Below are 20,828 nucleotides of genomic sequence, written 5' to 3' on the forward strand. Positions count from 1 at the left end.
TCACCGAAAATCAATTGATAAATTTAATATCAAATTATAATTCGTACATAAGTTTCAATAATATCAATAGTAGTCCTGAAAAAAATATGGCTGCTATTTAACTGATCACCAGATTTACTAAAATTTAATACCAAAAAAATATATTTTACCACCCTAAAATAATGAATTATCACCAAAATAGTAACTCCATTTTAATGTGAAATGTTTACCAATTTTATTACATTTTACTATCCTTTTAAAGGAAATGACACCAAACTAATCATTATTAACCCAAAAATAGTAAATGATTACCAAATTTCAAACCCCATTTTAATGTGAAATGATAACCAAATTTTTAAATCTTGCTATCCTATTAAAGAAAATGACATCAAAATAATTATTTTATACCCAAAAATAGTAAATGACCACCAAAATTAGAACTCCATTTTAATGTAAAATTATAACCAAATTTTAAATCTTGCTATCCTATTAAAGCCAATAACTCCAAAATAATCATTATAAACCCAAAAATAGTAAATGACGACCAAAATTGTAACCACATTTTAATTAAAAAGAGGCAAATATTTAGTATATCGATATCCTATTAAATTAATTAATCCACTTCGTCACCTTTTTCTAGTAGCATTTTATTACTGTAACAATCGCAGTTCTAACCTAACCTAACCCGCTTTTCTAGTAGCATTTCGTTTCTGTAAGGGTCGCAGTTCAAACCTAACCTAACCCACTTTTCTAGTAGCATTCCATTTCTGCAAGGGTCGCAGTTCAAACCTAACCTAACCCACTTTTCTAGTAGCATTTCGTTTCTGTATGGGTGGCAGTTCAAACCTAACCTAACTTACTTTTCTAGTAGAATTTCTTTTCTGTAAGGGTCGCAGTTCAAACCTAACCTAACCCACTTTTCTAGTAGCATTTCGTTTCTGTATGGGTCGCAGTTCAAACCTAACCTAACCCACTTTTCTAGTAGCATTTCTTTTCTGTAAGGGTCGCAGTTCAAACCTAACCTAACCCACTTTTCTAGTACCATTTCTTTTCTGTAAGGGTCGCAGTTCAAACTTAACCTAACCCACTTTTCTAGTAGCATTTCTTTGCTGTATGGGTCGCAGTTCAAACCTAACCTAACCCACATTTCTAGTAGGTAGCATTTCTTTTCTGTAGGGGTCGCAGTTCAAACCTAGTAATTTTGGCATCATTTTACTTTATTTGGTAATATGTATACATTTTTTGGTAATCATAGTGGTTTATTTAGGTGAAAATATCGCATTAATTTGGTCTTCAAGATTTGGTGATCATTAATGATTTTTGGTAATCATTCAATATATTTGGTATTCGAATACAATTTGAAGTGCAGTCGTAATTAAAACGGTGGTACTTTTGTAATTTTAGGCCTTATTTTTTTGGTGTTCAGTAATTTTTTTTGGTAAGCATGATTTTTTTATTTAGGGTACCAAAGTATTTTTTGGTGGTCATTATATTTGTAGCCAAAAAAGATCATTGTGTGTACTTTTGTTATTCATACTTTTCCTAATAAACTTTAAAGTTGAAACCTCTCATGATGATGATGATCCTTACAACTTACATGAATCTAGTATAACTGGATTGGGCATGAGTGGTGGGGATAACTGACAGAACGGGATAGTCTTATGTATCTTTCAGTAAGAGTAGCAGCGAAAGCGCTATTATTGTTGGTCCTTGTCACAGTCCATGGTCTAATAAAACATGGTCTTCTCTTCCCAGAGTGTCACTTGCCTACGTCACAATAACATTGCCACTTTATTTCAACATAACATGTTACATGGGTACATTATATCTATGGTTAATAAGTTAAAATATTTCTTTATAATTTTATAATTTTCATTTATTTGTATTTTATCTTAAATTTTACAATAACACGTCATTTTTAATTATTCGTTAGCAATATCTTCCGATTCACGAAAGAAATTTCAGACGTTCGGGTAATTCTGTTTACACTACTGGCAACACAGGATAGCGCTGTCACATTTGACAATCCGCCATTTTGTCCCTGACCGTCATCCTTGTCGAACGCGTGTTAATTGTTATTTCCTTCTCGCTCAGTGTCAGCAGTCGCAGTGTTTTCCAAACTTTTCACGTCGTAAGCTTGGTAATTAATGTTTTGTTACGAAAATGGTTGGCTGTTCTATTCGGAACTGTAAGAGTAGGGGTGAAAAGGGCAGTATAGATTTGTTTTATTTTACTATGTTTCTACATGAATAACTTAAAATTAATGCCGTTAAAATAATTTTCACCGTTGGTTAAAATTCTCCCACATTTTAAAGTTTGAGAACCTGTAAACAGCATGATGACGTAGGCAAGTGACAGTTAGGTCATTCGCGAATCTCGGAAGAGAGTACCAGGCGGAGTATATTATTATACCATGTCACAGTCTCACATCTTGTTTTATTCCCCACCGTAAATTGACCACCGTGATTGGTCGAATTCATTTGTTGCCCACCATAACAAATAAATTCGACCAATCATAGCGGCGCAATGCGACGCTATGATTGGTCGAATTTATATGTTTTGTCCCTCACGGAGGCACGCGTAGACCACTTCTATAGAATGCTACCTTCTAAAAAAAAGACATACTATTAACTGTCATTTCAGTCTACCGAATAAAAAAATTGACTTTATGACAACTTATGACAACACGTCAAAGTTGTCACTATGAAAAGTCACTAAATCAACATCTATCTGTATCAAAACTAAAAACATTACGACTTTAGGCTCCAAAGTTCCAGTGATAACTGATAAATAAAATAATTTTAAAAGTATCGTATTAGGATATCAAAGTGGCGCCGCCACTACCACAAGTATGGGCAGTGAGGTTCACTGACGAAGGCCAAAAATGTTTCGTGAGATCACTGGACACATGTGGTGGTAGGTTCCTAGTTCTATTATTGTTATTTTTTGCTGACGAATAGACCTACACTCTATTGATAACAGTTAATGTCGATATTTCACTTTGTCAATTCCTCGTTTTTGCTAGATAACTTCGTCAGGACGGACGACAAAGAGTACGTAAAACTAGCTGTTCCCTTACAAAACTTTTTAGATGATTTTACCGCACACCCGAAGAATGATTAATAAAGTGACGAGAACTAAACTATGTACATTAATTTGGATTAGGTGCTTACAGTAAAGTATGTTTAATTACATCTTTTTATACTTTGTTAATGATAACGACATAGAGTTAAGATATTGATAATTCGGTCAATTTTTCTGATCATTAATACTTTACTTTTAGACTTTTTCTTGTCTATGTCGTATGGTAAGCTACTGCTTAAACCAATTAGAGAAGTAATTGCATTAAATCCGTGTCCCGTTTGTAGCAATATTTAACTATTATAATTTTATTTCGGCATATTACACACAATAAATACACACAATCATCAAAAATACTTAAAACTAAGAAATATACTAGCAATAACCTTAACTATAAATACAATCAAACCTACACATAAAAACTAATCAAACAACCCACCCCGCATCGCCCCCGACGCAAAGGTGCCCATCACGCTTGCTGCGTTTCCGCGTTGAACCGCGATGGACAACCTCTGCGCCAGGAACGACCCGGAGCGGGGGTCGAGACCTCTCTCCTGCAAGCGACGCCCCAGCTCCCCAAGAAAGGTTTTCGCCTCCGCGCACCAGCACCCAGATGTCTCCACAGGCAGGGGAACGAACAAGTAATTGGTTAGCCCCGAATACTTGTCCCTCTTTAGGGACGCCGCCTGCTCAGCGGCTGCTCCTGCCGACCGCACAGTGCGGCCAAGGTGCGTGGCGGCAAATGTGCTGACGCAGGTGACGTCCCACAAAAGGCACTATTTAACTAGATAATAGATTTATGCTAAACATCAGTCGATATAATTAAACAAGTTTCATGAAATATATATAAATCATGTGTGGTCACCGTACTACGCATTGCACTCCAATAATATCGAGAAAGTTCAGAAGAGATGTCTCAAGCTTCTGTCATACCGTTACAACCGTGATCTTATACGCAAGGATTATGTAGAACGATTGCGTGCACTCAATGTTTACTCCCTTGAATCGCGTCGTCTTCTTCATGACATGCTATTTCTTCACAAAGTTCTCCACTCCAAAATTGTATCCCCGAATATACTGTCCCTCGTTAATTTTACATTTAATACCCCCCGGTTCAGGTCCCGTGCCCCAAAGACGTTTGCTCTTCAAGTATATAGAAATAATACTTCATTTTTCAACCCCATTGTAAGAATGTGCCGTCTGTACAACGACCTAGTATCTAAGCATAGCCATATTGATATATTCAACTTGAATTTTGCAATCTTTCGGAAACAGGTTATGGAAGTTCTTTGCCATTGAACACCTTTAGGTTAAGTTTCGTTAATCACTTTTTAATTTTCTATAATGTGTGTTTATACTAAAGTTCTTTGCTTTATTTTCACTCTTTTCTTGATGTGAATTATTATGTTTTGTGTCAAAAATTGCTTTACTGTGTAATTAAGTTAGTTAGCTGTATAGTCTTAGCATAGTTGTAGTTTTCGCTCCGATATGTTTTCATGATGTGCATACATGCTTTGGATGGCATTCCCAACTAAAACCTGTACTGAAAATAATTATTTCATGTAACAAATGTTATCTGTTTTGTGTGCCTAATAAATAAAATAAAAATAAAATAAAATGGTAAATTACGTCCTTATAAACAAATTAAGCAACCAACCTAGAGCCATGAATCTGCCCGAGTTTTGCATATGACTGGTAGAGTATGCCTCAAGGCGTTAAGTCCGCCATTTGTACTCTTTTTGTGTAAATTTGTGCAATAAAGTATAAATAAATAAATATGAGGTTAGTATTCTTTGTTACGTAATAACCGGATAGGATTTATTACGTAAGTAACAAGTAGGGACACATCTATACTACAGAATGAGAGATATATATCGTTATCTCATTCTAACAAATAGCTTGTTGACACGTAGAACTAAAAAGACGTTATACCTAAAAAGAGGCACGTATGGCAATTGTCTTCGTCGCACGTTACGAAAACGTTGTATCGACTTTCTAGCGATAAACATATGGAGGGAAGAACGAAGCACGATGGACTTCTTCGTGGACAAGCAGCGGGTTGCCCAAGTGGCCTGCATGCTGCACGAGAGGGGTATACCATTCTCTGTCTCTATCCGAGACGTGGATGAGTTGAAGACTCGTGAGCAGGGCTCCACAATTACTGTCAACGTCAGCGCGACTGAGCGGCCTGGTGAATTGGAAAATCAGTCTCCGTGTAAGCATTGAACATTGTGCATTGTAAATAAATTTACGTCACCCTAGGCCCGTAAGTGGGATCTCACTTCCTGGCCAAGGCAAGACGTAAAACTTTAGACAAACCACGGGCGGTAATTCGTAAAGCCCCAGATCGCAATATTTATGGCCCTCACCTTCGGTTCGGGCCTCAAACACCTGCGATCTGGAGCATTCACCTCCCTAGGTATGTAATGTACTATTAGGTACGATCATAGGCGGTGGTTTTTCACAAGAGAGACATTTCCGTCCCTAAGAGATATGGATGCGTTTAAATTACGAGAGCAGGGATCCATTGTCATTATCAACTTCTATGCTACTTACCTACTGTGCAGCCTAATCGTGTCATCGTGTAAGAATGTGTAAATATTATAGGTACATTGTAAACATTAAAACTGGTAATGCAAACATAAAAGGTTCTTAGACTTTGAACATGCACATTATATACTAACTTTTAGTAAAATCAAAATAGTCTAGACTGCTGACGCCACAACGGACATTTTTAGAGCCAAATAATAATTATACTGAAAGTTGTAATCGCAATATGTTGCAGTAATCTCAATCTTAATATATTTGACGTAAGATTTAGGTTGCATTGTGACATTAAGCGTTTGTTTGCGAAAATCCCATTTTAAAAGGGCCACACAGGCACTAAATAGAGTAGGAACAATAGATGACAACTTATGCTAATTAGCGGTTGTGTGTCGGAGAACACCTATTTAAACAAAGCGAGTCACTATTGTCTACTCATATCTCCTACAACTCTACCAGAGTGAGGTCATATTTATTTTACTTGGTTGCATAAAGTCAAGTTGCAGATTCTTCAGAAAACTCAATCTACGAGTTTCTGCCAGTGGTTCAGTGTTGTTTACCCGTGAAAATGGAACTTCCAGGCGAATGTATGAACTGGAACACCTACCACGGGCTGCGTACGATTTACAGTTTTATGGACAAACTCGCTGAGACACACCCATACTTGTGTAATACCTTTGTCATCGGGAAGACTTGCGAAGGAAGAGATATCAAGGTACCTAGTTAAACGACTATTATTTTATTTTATTGGCACGAATCTCGAATCAAAACGGTTTTATTGACATGTTTGCTATTATCTTAATCATATAAATTATGTAACTATAGTAGTTTATGCAACAGTGATATAATAAGGGTTCTTAAAATTCAAGGGTCGAAGTTACAAAACGAGACGTAGTCGAGTTTTGTAAAAAAAGACCCAAGAATTTTAAGAACCAATTATGAGCTGTTGCATACATTACTTTTTCTATGACAGCTGCAGCAAAAAAAAAAAAAAAAAGAGTTATTATTAAAAAAAAAGAGTTATTATTAAAAAAAAAGAGTTATTATTTAAAGAAAAATGAGTTATTATTTAAAAAAAAAGAGTTATTATTGTAAATGAAAACATACCTCTTTCAATCAAGATGATCGGAACTTGTATCTTTAAAAAAAATAAAGCAGTTGTATTATACTCATAAGATGACTGCTAGCAGTCATCTTATGAGCCTATAGACAAATCATTCAAATGACATTGCTTTAGATATCACTGTCAGTCATTTAATTGACACATTTAAGTGCTGGAGTAGAAAAAACAGTTTAGTTTATCAGCAATACTTTTGGACGACTGGTCTGGCCTAGCGGGTAGTGACCCTGCCTGTGAAGCCGCGGTCCTGGGTTCAAATTCTAGTAAGGGTTATTGTGTGATGAACACAGATATTTGTTCCTGAGTCTTGGGTGTTTTCTAATATGTATTTGTATATTATATTATTTATATTATATATATCGTTGTCTCAGTACCCACAACACAAGCCTTCTTGAGCTTACTGTGGGACTTAGTCAATCTGTGTAAGAATGTCCTATAATATCTATTTATTTTTATTTAATACTAACTACCTCTACTACATCTACATAATTATACTTATAATTATGGTATTAACATTAACAGATCGTATTGAAACATTGTAATTGATACTTATCGCATCGCACCTTATGTAATTATTTACCTACAACCTACAAGTTAATCAAATTGTTCAAGATAGCCGGTTAACGTGGCACTTGCACCCTTTGTAATTTGAATCTTCTAGCGTTGGTAATAAAGCCTGTATTTAAGAGGAGAATGAGTTTACAACTCGGCCAGGAAAATGATTTATAGAATTTTTATTTCTATGGAAATTGTACAATAATTATTTTAACTATTTAAGCATCTATTTTTCTTCGCCATAGCAAAGAACTACTAATCCGGTTAAAACCGTCTACTACGTCATTCCGAATTCCTTACACGAGCGTGAACATTCATTTAAACAATCATCCAAGGTTTCCGATTCGGTCGATTAATAACGATTGTATTGAGTTTCAACCACGTTTCAGCTGTTAAAACCAGATTAAGTATGCACTTAAGTCAACCATTGAAATAAACGCTCATTCCTATACTGACCTTACCAGCAATAATGCTGACGGTTTCGATTTCAGCTCCTGAGGATATCAAATAGTAACCCAGACAATAAAGGCGTTTGGTTGGACGGAGGCATCCACGCGCGCGAGTGGGTCAGCGTCGCCGTGACCACATACATCGCCAATGAAATAGTCAAGAACTTCCACAGGATGCCAGAGAGCGTCACCAACAAGGACTGGTAGGTTCTCGGCACTACAGTGCGTATTCAGATATATTTGAGCACCTCAGCCACTCCGATATATCTGTTGGCAACTATACAGGAACTGTATGTTTACTTTCAGGTATATACTTTCAGTGATGAATCCTGACGGCTACGTATACACTCACACCACGGATCGAATGTGGCGCAAGAATAGAGCGAAATACGGACAGTGTGTGGGAGTAGATCTCAACAGGAACTTCAGGTGTTTTTCTAATTTGTGTATCTCTTTGGTCTTCCATATTTTTTTAAGGCACAGTTAGGTTGTGGTTGCCATGGAATCTCTGATTTTTTTATGGAACTGATGGTAAATGCTATTTCCTTTTTCTTTTTTTAGTTGTAATATATCCAATAGCCTGAAATTCAATTGAAAGTTTCCATTTCTATATAGTTTTGAGGAGAACTTATCCTTCTTTTAGAGGAATTATAAAATTTCTTTGTTTCAATAGCTACGGCTGGGGAGAGGCAGGGGAAGACGGTTCGTCTGAAGACCCTGGCAGCATTTTCTACCGTGGACCAAAGCCGTTCTCAGAGCCAGAAACCGCTGCAGTACAAGTAATAATCCGGTTTTTTATCTCATATAGATCAGAGGGGCTACCGCGAAAACCGAAATTCGCAAAGTGCGGGGATCTTTCCCTTTTACCCTAATGAATAAGGCGTAATTAGAGAGACATAGACAGATGCCCGCAATTTGCGAACTTCGATTTTTCACGGTTATAGCCCAGTACGTACTAAGTCCATCGCTTTCAACTCTCAATATTACTCCTTACGGGTTAGCGGGTGCTGCCTCTGCGTGCGTCCCATCACACCGGCAAGGGCAGCATCCGCTCGGTGTACCCCTTACATTTAATTAAAGTATCAAAAGGGCCTCTACGTGTAGGCTTCGGCTCCGCGCACGCCTCCTAAAGGTGGGAAAGACATACAATACAATTAATTGATTGAGAATGATTTTACAATGACAGTCTCAAGGGTTCAGCGAAATTTGACGGGGGTACTCCCACTCTCTGTCGCTTGCCAACTTGGAGGATACAACTAAACGGAGTAGCCATTAACAGGCTTTCCCCTCTGTCGAAAATAGGCGGCCAACGGTCATACACAATGTATGGACTGACGTTTATCTGACATGGCTATTTTTACGTTACGCATACATTTGACGTTCCCCTACCCCGCAAAAATCGGCAGACTGTTTTGTACAGAAAATTACAGACATGCCGTCTCCGTTTGATTATATCCTCCAAGCTTGCCAAGTCAGGGTGCCTAGCCAAGATGCCAATCGTTTACGCTACGACAACGAAACGGTATTGCACTAATATGTAAGAGTGATAGAGACACAGAAAGCGTTTCGTTATCGTAGCGCAAACGATTGGCATCTTGGCTATTCCTCCTGTGAGGAGTTAGCTTTGACCATAGACTAGGAATCCAAAGACACTGCACGGAATTCTGACACTTTGACTCGAAGATGGAGTAAAACTACCGTATATAGTGGCAGAGGGGGTAGCGTTACTATGCTCAGTCTAGAGGATGTCTTGTCTGTGGCTTTGACGGACTCTATAAATGTTTCCCAATTTTCAGAGGGCAGTTCTCGAGTCAAATACCGACTTCGAGGCGTTCCTTTCGTTACATTCCTACGGTGAAGTGATTATTTTTCCTTGGGGCTACACTAGCGAGCCCTGTCCGTCCTACGTGGAACTACTTGAAGGAGGCACAGTTATGGCTAGGGTATGTACCTATAAAGAAATCATTCATTTATAAACTTTTCCTCTAACACTGGTGACGTGAGTTTTACCATTTAAAATTCCCTCCAATCACTTAGAAGAATCTTCGCTAACATAGGGATGATGACACATGGTGAATTTTATAAGAAATTCCTCACATTTTATCCAAAAACAGATTGTATAGCAACTACATATACATGTATACATAAACGCAATATTTCACCGACAAAAATACAATTTTCTTGTTTAGTTCATACTTCAAGATGCGCTCTCAGTGACCTTGACGTCACGTTCACATAGCGATTTGTTAGGGGCGTTTCGCGAGTGAAGTACGACTGTCGGACTTTGACTATCATTTCTGACTTTTGTATTGCTTCAATGCAATGGGTCCCATACAGACATTTGATCCTAAAAACAAACCTGATTGATTGATACCATAAATGAAAATGTGTCATCTAGCCTATTGCAAGCAGACTAATTTTATCGCCTTCCCCAATTTTTTTTATTCAAAAATTATAGTACTGTATGTACTACAACGGTACTTAGACCGTCATTTACTGTATTTATTTGTTATTTATTTAAATGGGAATGTTTTATTACACATGGGAGGCACATATTTGTATAATAACCGTGAAGCTGCGTATGATTCTAATTTAAAACAAGCCTATCCTCAGGCGATACACGAAGTAAACGGGCGCACATACAAGGTTGGTAGCACTAAGGACATCATGTACTACTCAGCGGGCACCAGTGTAGACTGGAGCTACGGCGTCGCTAACATCCCCTACTCCTACATGATCGAACTACCAAGCAAGCAGCACCGGTTTCTCTTACCCAAAGAACAGATTATCCCCACAGCAATGGAAGTCTTATGTGGTGTGATCGAGTTAATGCAATTCGTCGACAAGAGAAGTAAAGGAACGTCGCAGTCGGCTACCTCTTGTTATAGTAAATTATAGCACGAATGTTTGTTTTATTGAGTGCCGGACTATTTTGAGTTGGATTGTACGAATTTACATAGTGAGATTTTTTTCGTTTTTCAACCCAGTAAAATTACGTTAGAAACTCTGTTCGTTATTGCATTTTTTTTTATATGATATATCTATAAGATTTAATAAATGGAAATAACATATACTTACATTTGCCTTTCATTATTTTTAACTTTTCGCCGCCATTGACTTGATATAAAGTCACTAAATTATCTTTCCTATTTTATTTCTTATGCAGGTTTTTTAGGACTATGAAATTTAATCGAAATTAAGATTGAACTAAAACTGAACAAGCACTAGGTCTAACGCCTTAACCCTATTAGTTAAGGCGTTAGACCTAGTGCTTGTTCAGATATGTTTAACCAAGGCGTAAAATAAATATTTTTGATAGCGATTGGACCGACCTACCTATAAAATAGTATTAGTTGTATTTGGTTGTATACTTGTATACAAATATCCCTCAACCGGAGTTTTTATGATATGACTTCTTTGAACTAAAGATATTAAATGTATGTATTGATTTATCAATGCTAATTATTTATACCTATTAATCAAAAACAAACTTTTTTTTACTCACTCAGGAATCAGAATCGTTATTTTCGTCATGTGTCATGTAGTTTAAAGGTTCTCCTGCAATTCGAACGTGTTTAAGCTTTTGGACGCCAATGACCGATATATCCGCACCGTAGGTCAACGCCAAAGACCGATTAATCGGTCACATATCACAGAGCAACATAGACCTACGTGCATATGCATAAAGTTCAATTTCAGTTTTGACACTTCGCGGTGACGTGGCGTCAGCGCGTGACAGCTTTTGTGTTTGACACGGCGTCGAAAAGGTTAAATTTTGTTACATACATATTTTCCATAAAATATTGTGATCCGATGGCCAAGCGACGTATTCCCGCTGCGGTCTGAATAATAATAGGTCCGATTCAAAACAATATTTGCCTCTCGTGCTGCCATCGAAATGAGCTACAATTATTTATCAAAAACTCAATTACGCCACTTAATTAAGTAAACAGTTAAAATTTCAATAACTTTATTTACACATATTTGCATTATCTTATAATACAGTCAACAATTTCGTTAAATATTACAATTGAAGTTCACATTCATTTATCTAACGTAAAACACCATCTATCGACAGTAATCACTATATTTAGCCACCGTTAACATCTAGAACCGGTTGTCCACACACTTATCACTCCGGACGGTTAGCGAGTCGAACACTAAAGTCTTCCTGTATTTGTCACGAGTCCTTAAGGGGCCCACTGATTACCAGTCCGCCGGACGATATCGGCCTGTCAGAACCAAAAGTTGACAGTTCCGAACAACTGACAGGCCGATATCGTCCGGCGGACTGGTAATCAGTGGGCCCCTTTAGATAAAAATTGTCTAATACGGACGCCACACATCGACCGGTCTTCGTTCGGATGTAGTCAATGCTTTGCTGCGCGTTCTGACCCCTTGTTCCGTCCATTCCGGTGAAGCAGGTCTCTTTTTTCCACCGCCAGGTGGAGTAGAGTTGGCTTCTTCTTCTCTGTCTGGACTGGAGTTGGAATCCTCTTGAGGGGGAGGTGGTCTGAGCCACCAATCGTAGCCGCTGTAAATTTGAGAGTAAAGCCACGCTGGTGGCGTCGGTAGTAAAGGGGAATTTAGGAACAGCTGTGCAGCTAACGCGCTGTGGAATAGGCTGGAAGGTGCTGGTAGAGGTTGGAGGGGTTTCCTGGTTCTGGTGACGGAGGTGAAGGCTCCTGGACGGTCGTCGGGTGGCGGGCTGATGGAGGCCGTGACGGAGATGTCATCGCTCTGCGGGGAGCTCGGCCGCGAGTTGGCAGGGCTTGTCGTGCTGTGCGCGTGCACTGTTGTAGGGTTCTCGGATGTCACATCTGTGAAAAACAACTTCTTTCAACAATAGTGTTTCAAGTAAAACCATGAATAATTATTCCTAGACTTACTTTAAGTATTATAAAAGAATTAAGTAAAATTAATGTTGACCATTACCTTGATTGATGATTAATAGGTACTATTACTACTAGTAACAATTAGTCATATGTCAAATACACCCAAAGATTCAAGGCGGAATGTCCCAGGTATAATTCTGCCTGCCGTTTACACAAGAAGAGCAAGTAAAATAAGATGATGCTCACCCGTTTCGTGTGCCTGTGGAGGGTGCCCAGGCGCATGGGGTGGTAGCACATGCGGGGCGAAATGTGCGTGTGGTGGTAACAGGGGAGGAGGGTAGTGCCGCGCTAACGCCCCCCACTCGCCGTTCGGAAGGCCGGCTAACTGATGAGCTATGCCTGGCAACAAGAAAACAACTTTTAATATAGTAGACACTGCATAAATTTTATGACGTTACAAGTGTTACTTTCAAGGCCTTGACATTTTCCTGTATTAAAATAGAAATGACAAGACGTAATTCCTAGACGTAACATTTGAAAATCCAAGTTTTTTGACAAATTCCAGCTGACTGCGTCATTATCTACGTTATCTATATACGATGATAATACGTTACTATTGCTTAATCGATCTGGCCGCGTAGCCAACGTGCCAATCGCTTACGCTCCGTAAGCGATCGAAACGCAACTGTCACTGTCGCACTAATAATAGAAGAGTGATAGAGAGATACCAAGCGATTCGATGGCGAAGCGCAAGCGATCGCCACCTTGGCTAGGCCGCCTGCCAGCCTATTATGGATAGCTTTATCCATCTTTATCCACGTGATAAAATAACTGTCACTGTTTAACACCGTGGGAAAGAAAGTGACGGACACCGTTTTATCACGCTGTCACGTAGACAAGAACGACCATCATATCCGTACTGGAATCGTTGATGCGACCCGTGCCGTAAAAGAAGCTTCCTTGATGAGAATGATGAGTCAACTTCATATTACCACTGATAACGTGAACAATTTCGACTGCTTTTAACAACTCAATCAACACTACAATGGCGTATTAACGCAGTCAGCATACAAGTCCTATCCTTTCGAACAATTTATTATCTCAAACCTATTTTAAAATATGAGCTCTAAGCTGCGTATGGTAAGATAGTATTTACATTAACGTGACTAATAAGATAAGAGGTTTAGAAGGTAGCTGTGGATATTTAAATAATGAGAGACGATTCCCTCGCTCCCCCACAAGCTTGTTTCAATTCGCGCCTTATCTCCGTCGCGGCACTCCTCAATTGTAAGCTCTGACAAGTTTGAAATGCGCGGATCGGGAATCAAAATAAGACGGGTTTTAAGTAGGTTATATGTGCCTATATCCTACCTATATGTGTTGGTCGAGTGTCTGGGAGTCACGTTCGTGTTTTAGCTGAGATGCGTAAGTCTTTTATACAACTTGTTCCTATGATCTGAGCATACCTTCAATCACCAGATTGGTTAAGGAGTGGGGCACAATAGGTTACTAAAAAATGTGATACTCAGATAGTTTTTATAATTTTAAATTGGTTCAGTTAGCAGCAAGAGACGCTGAGTGAACGAAATGAAAAAACCCTACATGCTCTATTTATCCCAACATTGCACGACGCAAAAAATTAAAGAAACACAATATAAGTTACAAATCTTAAGGGTAGAAGTAAAACAACTAACAATAAAGACAAATATTGTGAGCACGTAGTTTTATAAAAATACGGCTGTAAATCAAATATAACTATATATACATATATATATCTAGATATACATGACCAACAGCTGAAAACTTCAGTAATTAACGTAATTTTCAAAATTACACATACTCCTGTTATGTCAATAATTATATAAAATCTTACATAGTACTAGTAGCACCTATAATAGTAGTTTATTTCAATATAAAATAGAAGCGCGATAATCGCAAAGCATTTATACATAGGAAATTTGTTTTGGCGTCATAATTCACAGTTGACATTTTTAAGCACATAAATTAACAAAGTTGCCGGCGCGACCCCGTACATTCGGCTTAACCCTTTAGCACCCACCTTGGGTAATTCCCACCCTACCCGACCCTTTCAGCAATAGAATAAATTACAGGCCGCTTTATGTCACAGATACCGGCGCTGCGAAAATGTAAAACGCATTATTTTCAATCCGGCCGCTTAATCTTTATAGTTCTTGTTGCAATTAGACGAAAGCCTTTTTACGTAGACATAAGGAAGGTGTTCTATTTTGGGTCCCGCCGAGTTCATCGCGACTCATCGCGGCAGCACGCCCCTCATCTCTAAGCCAAATTATTAGAGAAATGATGAGGATCAGTCCGAAAGTAAATATTTTCGATGAATACATAAAAATTAAGAATATTATCGAAAAACAATATTTTATTTTATTATTTTACTGCGTTGAATAAGATCATGTACCTAATTTGGCAATTAAAATTATAAAACGTAATAGTCCCCGCCGCGTCTGTCTGTTTGTATGTTAGCGATAAACTCAAAAACTACAGAACGGATTTTCATGAGTTATTCACCAATCAATAGAGTGATACCTGAGGAAGGTTTAGTGTATAATTTGTTAACCCGTGCTAAGCCGGGGCGAGTCGCTAGTACTTAATATAGTTCAAATAAGTAAATTAGATATTTAGGTACTTGGCTTATGTAAATCACGGTATATTCAACGCCTCATATCTAAATAATAAAGCTCGTGCCATTTTTATATTATGCGCAAATGTTTACGACTCGGGGCCCGATTCGGATTTTGTAATAGATATCTATTAGACATCGCCAAGATACGATAACGATATGTTTAAAATCTAACCTGTCAAATTTGACATTTCCGCGATTCTGGAGATACTTTTGAACGATTTCCACAAGATATTACTTAGAGATCTATATAATTCACATCTAATAGATATCTAACACGATCTATCGTAAAAGTGACATTGGTTGCCCGAATTACGCTGCAAAAGAGAACTAGTTGAAGTCTAAACTACAACGTATCTAGAATGGATTTAGTACGTGTCGTCTCTTGTGAATATCTTGAAGTTCGAATACGGCAGTCCATTTGATCCGTTGCATCTGCAAAATTTATAAGCTTCGACAACTTGCCTCGTTAAATTAGGTAGTTACTTTTGCTTCCAGATTTTTATGCTCTAGTTCGAAAAACGAAGGAAAACTGCTCACATTTTTGGGGAGAAAAATTAAAGAAACTTCACCGTTGACAATTTAACTAATGGCCGCCGCTCGGTGTTGGGGAAAGTCTGAAGATTAAGTTGTTTCTCAGTAATAGACCATCAATATCGGATTAAAACGTCAATCTAACCCTTTGAGCTGATTAATCGTTTTATAAGCACGTCGTCTTTTTAATGATTATATTTTTCAACTAAATTTTGTTAAAGTTCTGAGTTTGTAGATTTATCTTATTGTGAGCTATTTTTATCATAAATATAATTGATAGAAATTGCAATAAACTCTTTGATAAAGCAGAAATCCAAAGCAGTTACCTATCGTTTCAAATCCAATGTTGGCAGGCTGCATACAAGGAGCTAACTGGGTTAAGTGAACTTTTTTTCAAGGTGACGTAAAAACGCAAATTAAATTATTGCATCTGAATGCTTCAACTTATAGCTTATTAAAAAATTATCTATATAAAATATCGATCATTTTTAATGCAGCCACACGAAGTAGTAAGGTTTAATAAAAAGCAGATTGTGCAGGAATTTCTATTGCATTTTAATAAGTGTAGCCAAGGCGGGTGGTCGCTATTCAGGGCGGCCTTTCTTCAGCTAAGAGCATTCAGGTCAGCACAGGAAATGTTATCCTAACAGTAATATAATTGACAATTATCGAGATAATCGACATAGTACGCTTTACCTAATATGACTAACGAAGGTCACCAGCGCTGGGGAACAATATCACAATTTCTGAAAAGATCATTATACGAGAGAAAAAAAACCCTTTCCCCAGATTAAGATTCTGGTTTAAAAGCAGACGATATAGATTTATAAATGATTCAAATTTTATAGATTTCTACGGCTTTTTAAGTATTTCTATAAAGGTTTTTGGTTGAAGAAATGTCACTTTTATACCGCAGTGATCTCTTAGAACCATTGTTCGAATACGACCGTTTGATACAAACAAGACGTAAGTCATCCGTAATGTTTCACATACGAGGGGTGTTCAAAATATTCTCGGTATGAGAATGAAAACAAACAAGTACGAAAAGTTTGATATTTTTATTTTTCAATATACTCCCCCCCTATGTTCATACACTTAAAAGATCGATCAATTATTTTTTTTAATCCTGCATAAAAATATTTTTTATCTTTGGTGTAAAAATGCTCCTCCACTGCCGCCTTCTTTGCTTCATCATCGGAAAATTTATTTCCACGCAGATCCTTTTTAAGATTGGGGAACAAAAAGAAGTCGCTGGGGGCTAAGTCCGGACTATACGGTGGGTGAGTAACAGTTTCAAACCCACATTCAACAATAGCTGCCTTGGCAATATGAGCAGTATGGACGGGGGCGTTGTCATGCAGAAGCATAACACCTTTGGTTAACTTTCCTCGCCTCTTTTCTTTGATTGCATCCTTTAATTGACGTAGAATGTTAGCGTAGTACTGTCCTGTGATATTTACACCTTTTTCTTTATAATCGATCAGTAATACTCCTTCACAATCCCAAAATATCGTGGCCATGACCTTGCCAGCTGAAGGGATGACCTTGAACTTCTTGGGATGAGCTGAACCCTTAATGTGCCACTGCATGGACTCTTGTTTACTCTCTGGGTCATAATGATGAACCCAGGTTTCATCTCCAGTAACTATTCTTTGCAGCACCTCATCAGGATTTTCACCGCACAGGTCAATAAAATCGGAACAACAAGCTACACGCATGTCTTTTTGAAGCCGAGTCAGCATTCGCGGAACCCATCTTGCACTTACTTTTGACATATTAAGATGGTCATGGATAATATCATGTACGGTACCAATAGAGAGATTGGTTACTTGTGCTATAGATTTTACCTTCACTCGACCATCTTCCAATATAAGTTTTTCCACTTTATCAATATTTTCTTGTGAAGTAGCTACTACAGGCCGGCCAGGTCTAGGGTCGTCTTCAACACTCTCCCTTCCACGTTTAAACTCGCTTGACCACTTTTGAATGGTAGATAAAGAAGGAGCAGACTCACGGTAAACACAATCCATTTCCTCTTTTATGGTTTTTTGATTTTTACCCTATTTTGTCAAGAATTTTATCACGCATCGATGTTCTAATTTAGTTAACATTGTCAATTCCCACATGATGTTCATGTTTGTTCAGCAATTGCAGAAAAACAAAAGAACATCTCGGTTCGAATTATACTTTTTTTTATGTCAATGAATAAACCTTAGCGGCCAGTAACGAAAGAAATTTTAGAAGAGGTTGTAAGATATCAATACCGAGAATATTTTGAACGCCCCTCGTACGTCTCTATTATTTTAGCCATATTTGGACATAAGCCCTCTTTACGTAGCACGGCGGAGATACTGCATAAAGTATGTATACTGCAGCGGCTCAGAATATCCACCGACGCGAAACGCAAAAAATACCGGCAGAATTCAAGATTGCCAGGCTTTGTTCCACTACTTACCACTCAAAAGTCAAGTGCAGCGTACACTCAGACCCAAAAGTAGCTTCATTAGACTATTCAGTAAAACACTTATGTGACTAATTGTATCAGAGTACCCTTTATTGAAACGACATAAATTCATCAGTATTTTTGTATGTATTTAATTTCACTTTTAATAATTTCAACGTAAACTATTTAAAAGTTAATGGCATGGCGATATTATGTTATTATTCACATTGGAGCCTTGATGTCATGTTTTACGATATAGATTGTTAAACTAAAGGGGCCCCTGATTATTAGTCCGCCGGACGACATTAGCCTGTCAGTTAGAACAAAAAGAACACAGTTCCGAACAACTGACAGGCTGATATCGTCCGGCGGACTGGTAATCTATGGGTCCCTTTAAAGATACCTATCCTAATGTTAGTCCAACAAGGCTATCAAACAATCAAGACAGTGGTGTTGACAATGATACTCTACCTTAGTGTCCTTAGTACCTCTACATCTACAATTATCTGTTAGTTTTATCCAATTTTATGATGATAATGTATCTATAAATATCTTCTACTCATTAAGCAAGAATGCATTGTCACCGAAACAAATACAATTCGGAGTGAACGTAGAAAGGAAAGTATTATAGTTACCTACATTAATTTAGTCAAATTGTACTCGTATCCCTTTGAACTAACCCATTAGAAAGTTCAAATGTGTAAACCAATTTCGATATCAGAGCTCAACTTTCACAGAACTCGTTACAAGAAAAACGAGGAGGCATTTTCGTTTTGTATCCTTGATCAAAGTTGCAAAAGAAAGGGCAGCTACAGACGATTTGCATTCGTTAAAAATGTGGAATACTTCGTGTTTTTGTGCTGTGCACAATGTGGAATCGTTGCTACGCCCGATCGGTTTTGATATTTGAAGATCATGTTACAAACCAAATTAATTAAATTAATTAATCTCGAGATTGTTTTTCTTTCGTTTCTTTCAAAATCAATTTATTTCAAATTATTATATCATAATACTAAAATTGCCAATTGTCTTTACACAATATAACATAAAAAATAAATGTATTAATACAGAACAGTATATAAACAAACAGTTACGGATGACAAGTTACAACAATTTATTCAGGTACCGCCATCGTACATCATTAGACGTGTGTACTATTCGGCCAAGTTATAGGTTGTAGTTAATTTATATACATACTCAGATTTACAGTCGACATCAAATACATACTTACATGTTTATTGTTTACAATTATGCACCTTACTAAACATATCTTTGACGTCCACTACATATGTTGAAGTTATGAAAACTATCAAATCAAAGCAACCTAACTTCTATATGAGGTTATTTTAAATTGAAACTAAGGAACATAAAACTTTAACAAAAACAAGTATCAAGAGCGGCTTGTCGGCAGTAGTGTGCCGGCCGCATTCGAAGACGTGCCCGTCCGCTACATTGCCTCAGACGAAGGGGTTTTTTCCGACTTTGAAAAATCGCGCCGCCGCGAGAGGGTTGAACCCAAACATTTTAATGCCATTTGCTAGATTGCGTCTTGCATTTTTCTTTCCCCGCTACAGCGCTAATCCGCGAAGAAGACTGGGATTACAGGGATAAAAGTATTTACGTTTTTAGTGTGATTCCGATGTCCCAGATTAGGGAGGAATTTTTTAACGGCTCTCCGAACCCTCGCGGTGATTAGAGAAAGGGTTGGAAGCACTTTCGAGTAATTATTTTACATTTCTTCGAACATCATTGAAGTGCTAACGCGCCAGCGATTTTGCTTCCCTTTCTTTGCACGGCTTGAAAAGGTATCCAAGTTGTTTAGAACGTAGATATTAATCGCGGCTTAATGAAAACCGGTGTAGACTCATGCAAAGCCAAGTTTGAAAATATTTAGCAAATATTTACTCTCAAAAGACGAGTCAGGGCTCAAGCGCGCTAGTTGCTAAAGTGTTAACATTTAATTATTTCTGAGCATAAGTTTATAAGTTTAATTAATTTTCGTAAAGTTTTAGGGCGTCACGCGTGGCAATTACAACATTCATTTCAAAGTCGGTGGTTGGAATAATGGTGGAAACTTATGAGAAATGATAGGCACATGCGCCTCGACAGGAGTTTGATTCCGTAGCGGAAACCCTTGCCGATTATAAATTGAAAGTAATCATTCAGGGAACAGTCCGACATGATAGCACAAGCTATGTCTACAACTGACTGTTCTTAGCAACTACGAAATTTATTTATTCGTAGAGGTGATGGAACTTCTAATTAATGAATATGGAGGAAAATGCATTGAGCAACCCCATGCATTTTATTACTTAAGGTGACGGTAGAGGTGGGTAAATTTTCAGATTCTGTCAATTTACCCCATTTCACACACAAGCGCACTTCACGCACACTACCTCACTTTACTGGGATAGGTCACTGACCCATCAAGTTTTTTTTAAGATAGCGTTTTGAGTTTAGTGGCCTCCTTTTAGGAAAAGCATTCCATTGAAAGAAGAAAGAGAAACAATACATTTAATCTTGCTTTCCTTGTCTGTTCATGTCACACGTGACGTATTTAAATTCTAATAATTCATTTGGTTGTTGACAATTTTCTACATTATGGCTTTGTCGAGATACGCGTTTTCTAAAG

The 20,828-nt window shown here is 37.8% G+C and overlaps 2 protein-coding genes across 2 annotated transcripts in view; one reads left to right on the plus strand and one right to left on the minus strand.

Annotated features, from left to right (window-relative positions):
* The first annotated feature begins 2,783 nt into the window (after positions 1 to 2,783).
* Positions 2,784 to 10,626, plus strand: LOC134654277 (carboxypeptidase B-like). The gene is made up of 8 exons (XM_063509743.1): positions 2,784 to 2,895; positions 5,060 to 5,275; positions 6,186 to 6,319; positions 7,771 to 7,931; positions 8,035 to 8,157; positions 8,402 to 8,507; positions 9,525 to 9,671; positions 10,342 to 10,626. Exons 2-8 carry the CDS (start codon positions 5,092 to 5,094, stop codon positions 10,624 to 10,626), a joined length of 1,140 nt encoding a protein of 379 aa, XP_063365813.1. The 5' UTR covers positions 2,784 to 2,895; positions 5,060 to 5,091.
* A 1,417-nt stretch (positions 10,627 to 12,043) lies between these two features.
* The window catches only part of LOC134654029 (runt-related transcription factor 1-like), a 50,304-nt gene continuing 41,519 nt past the window's right edge, over positions 12,044 to 20,828 (minus strand). Inside the window, exons 5-6 of the mRNA XM_063509418.1 lie at positions 12,810 to 12,962; positions 12,044 to 12,548 (exon numbers count right to left, since the gene is read on the minus strand). Coding sequence (XP_063365488.1) covers positions 12,055 to 12,548; positions 12,810 to 12,962 — 647 coding nt within the window. The 3' untranslated portion in view covers positions 12,044 to 12,054. The remainder of the gene's footprint in view (positions 12,549 to 12,809; positions 12,963 to 20,828) is intronic.

The sequence above is a fragment of the Cydia amplana genome, chromosome 14 (assembly GCF_948474715.1).
Source record: "Cydia amplana chromosome 14, ilCydAmpl1.1, whole genome shotgun sequence".
NCBI lineage: Eukaryota > Metazoa > Arthropoda > Insecta > Lepidoptera > Tortricidae > Cydia > Cydia amplana.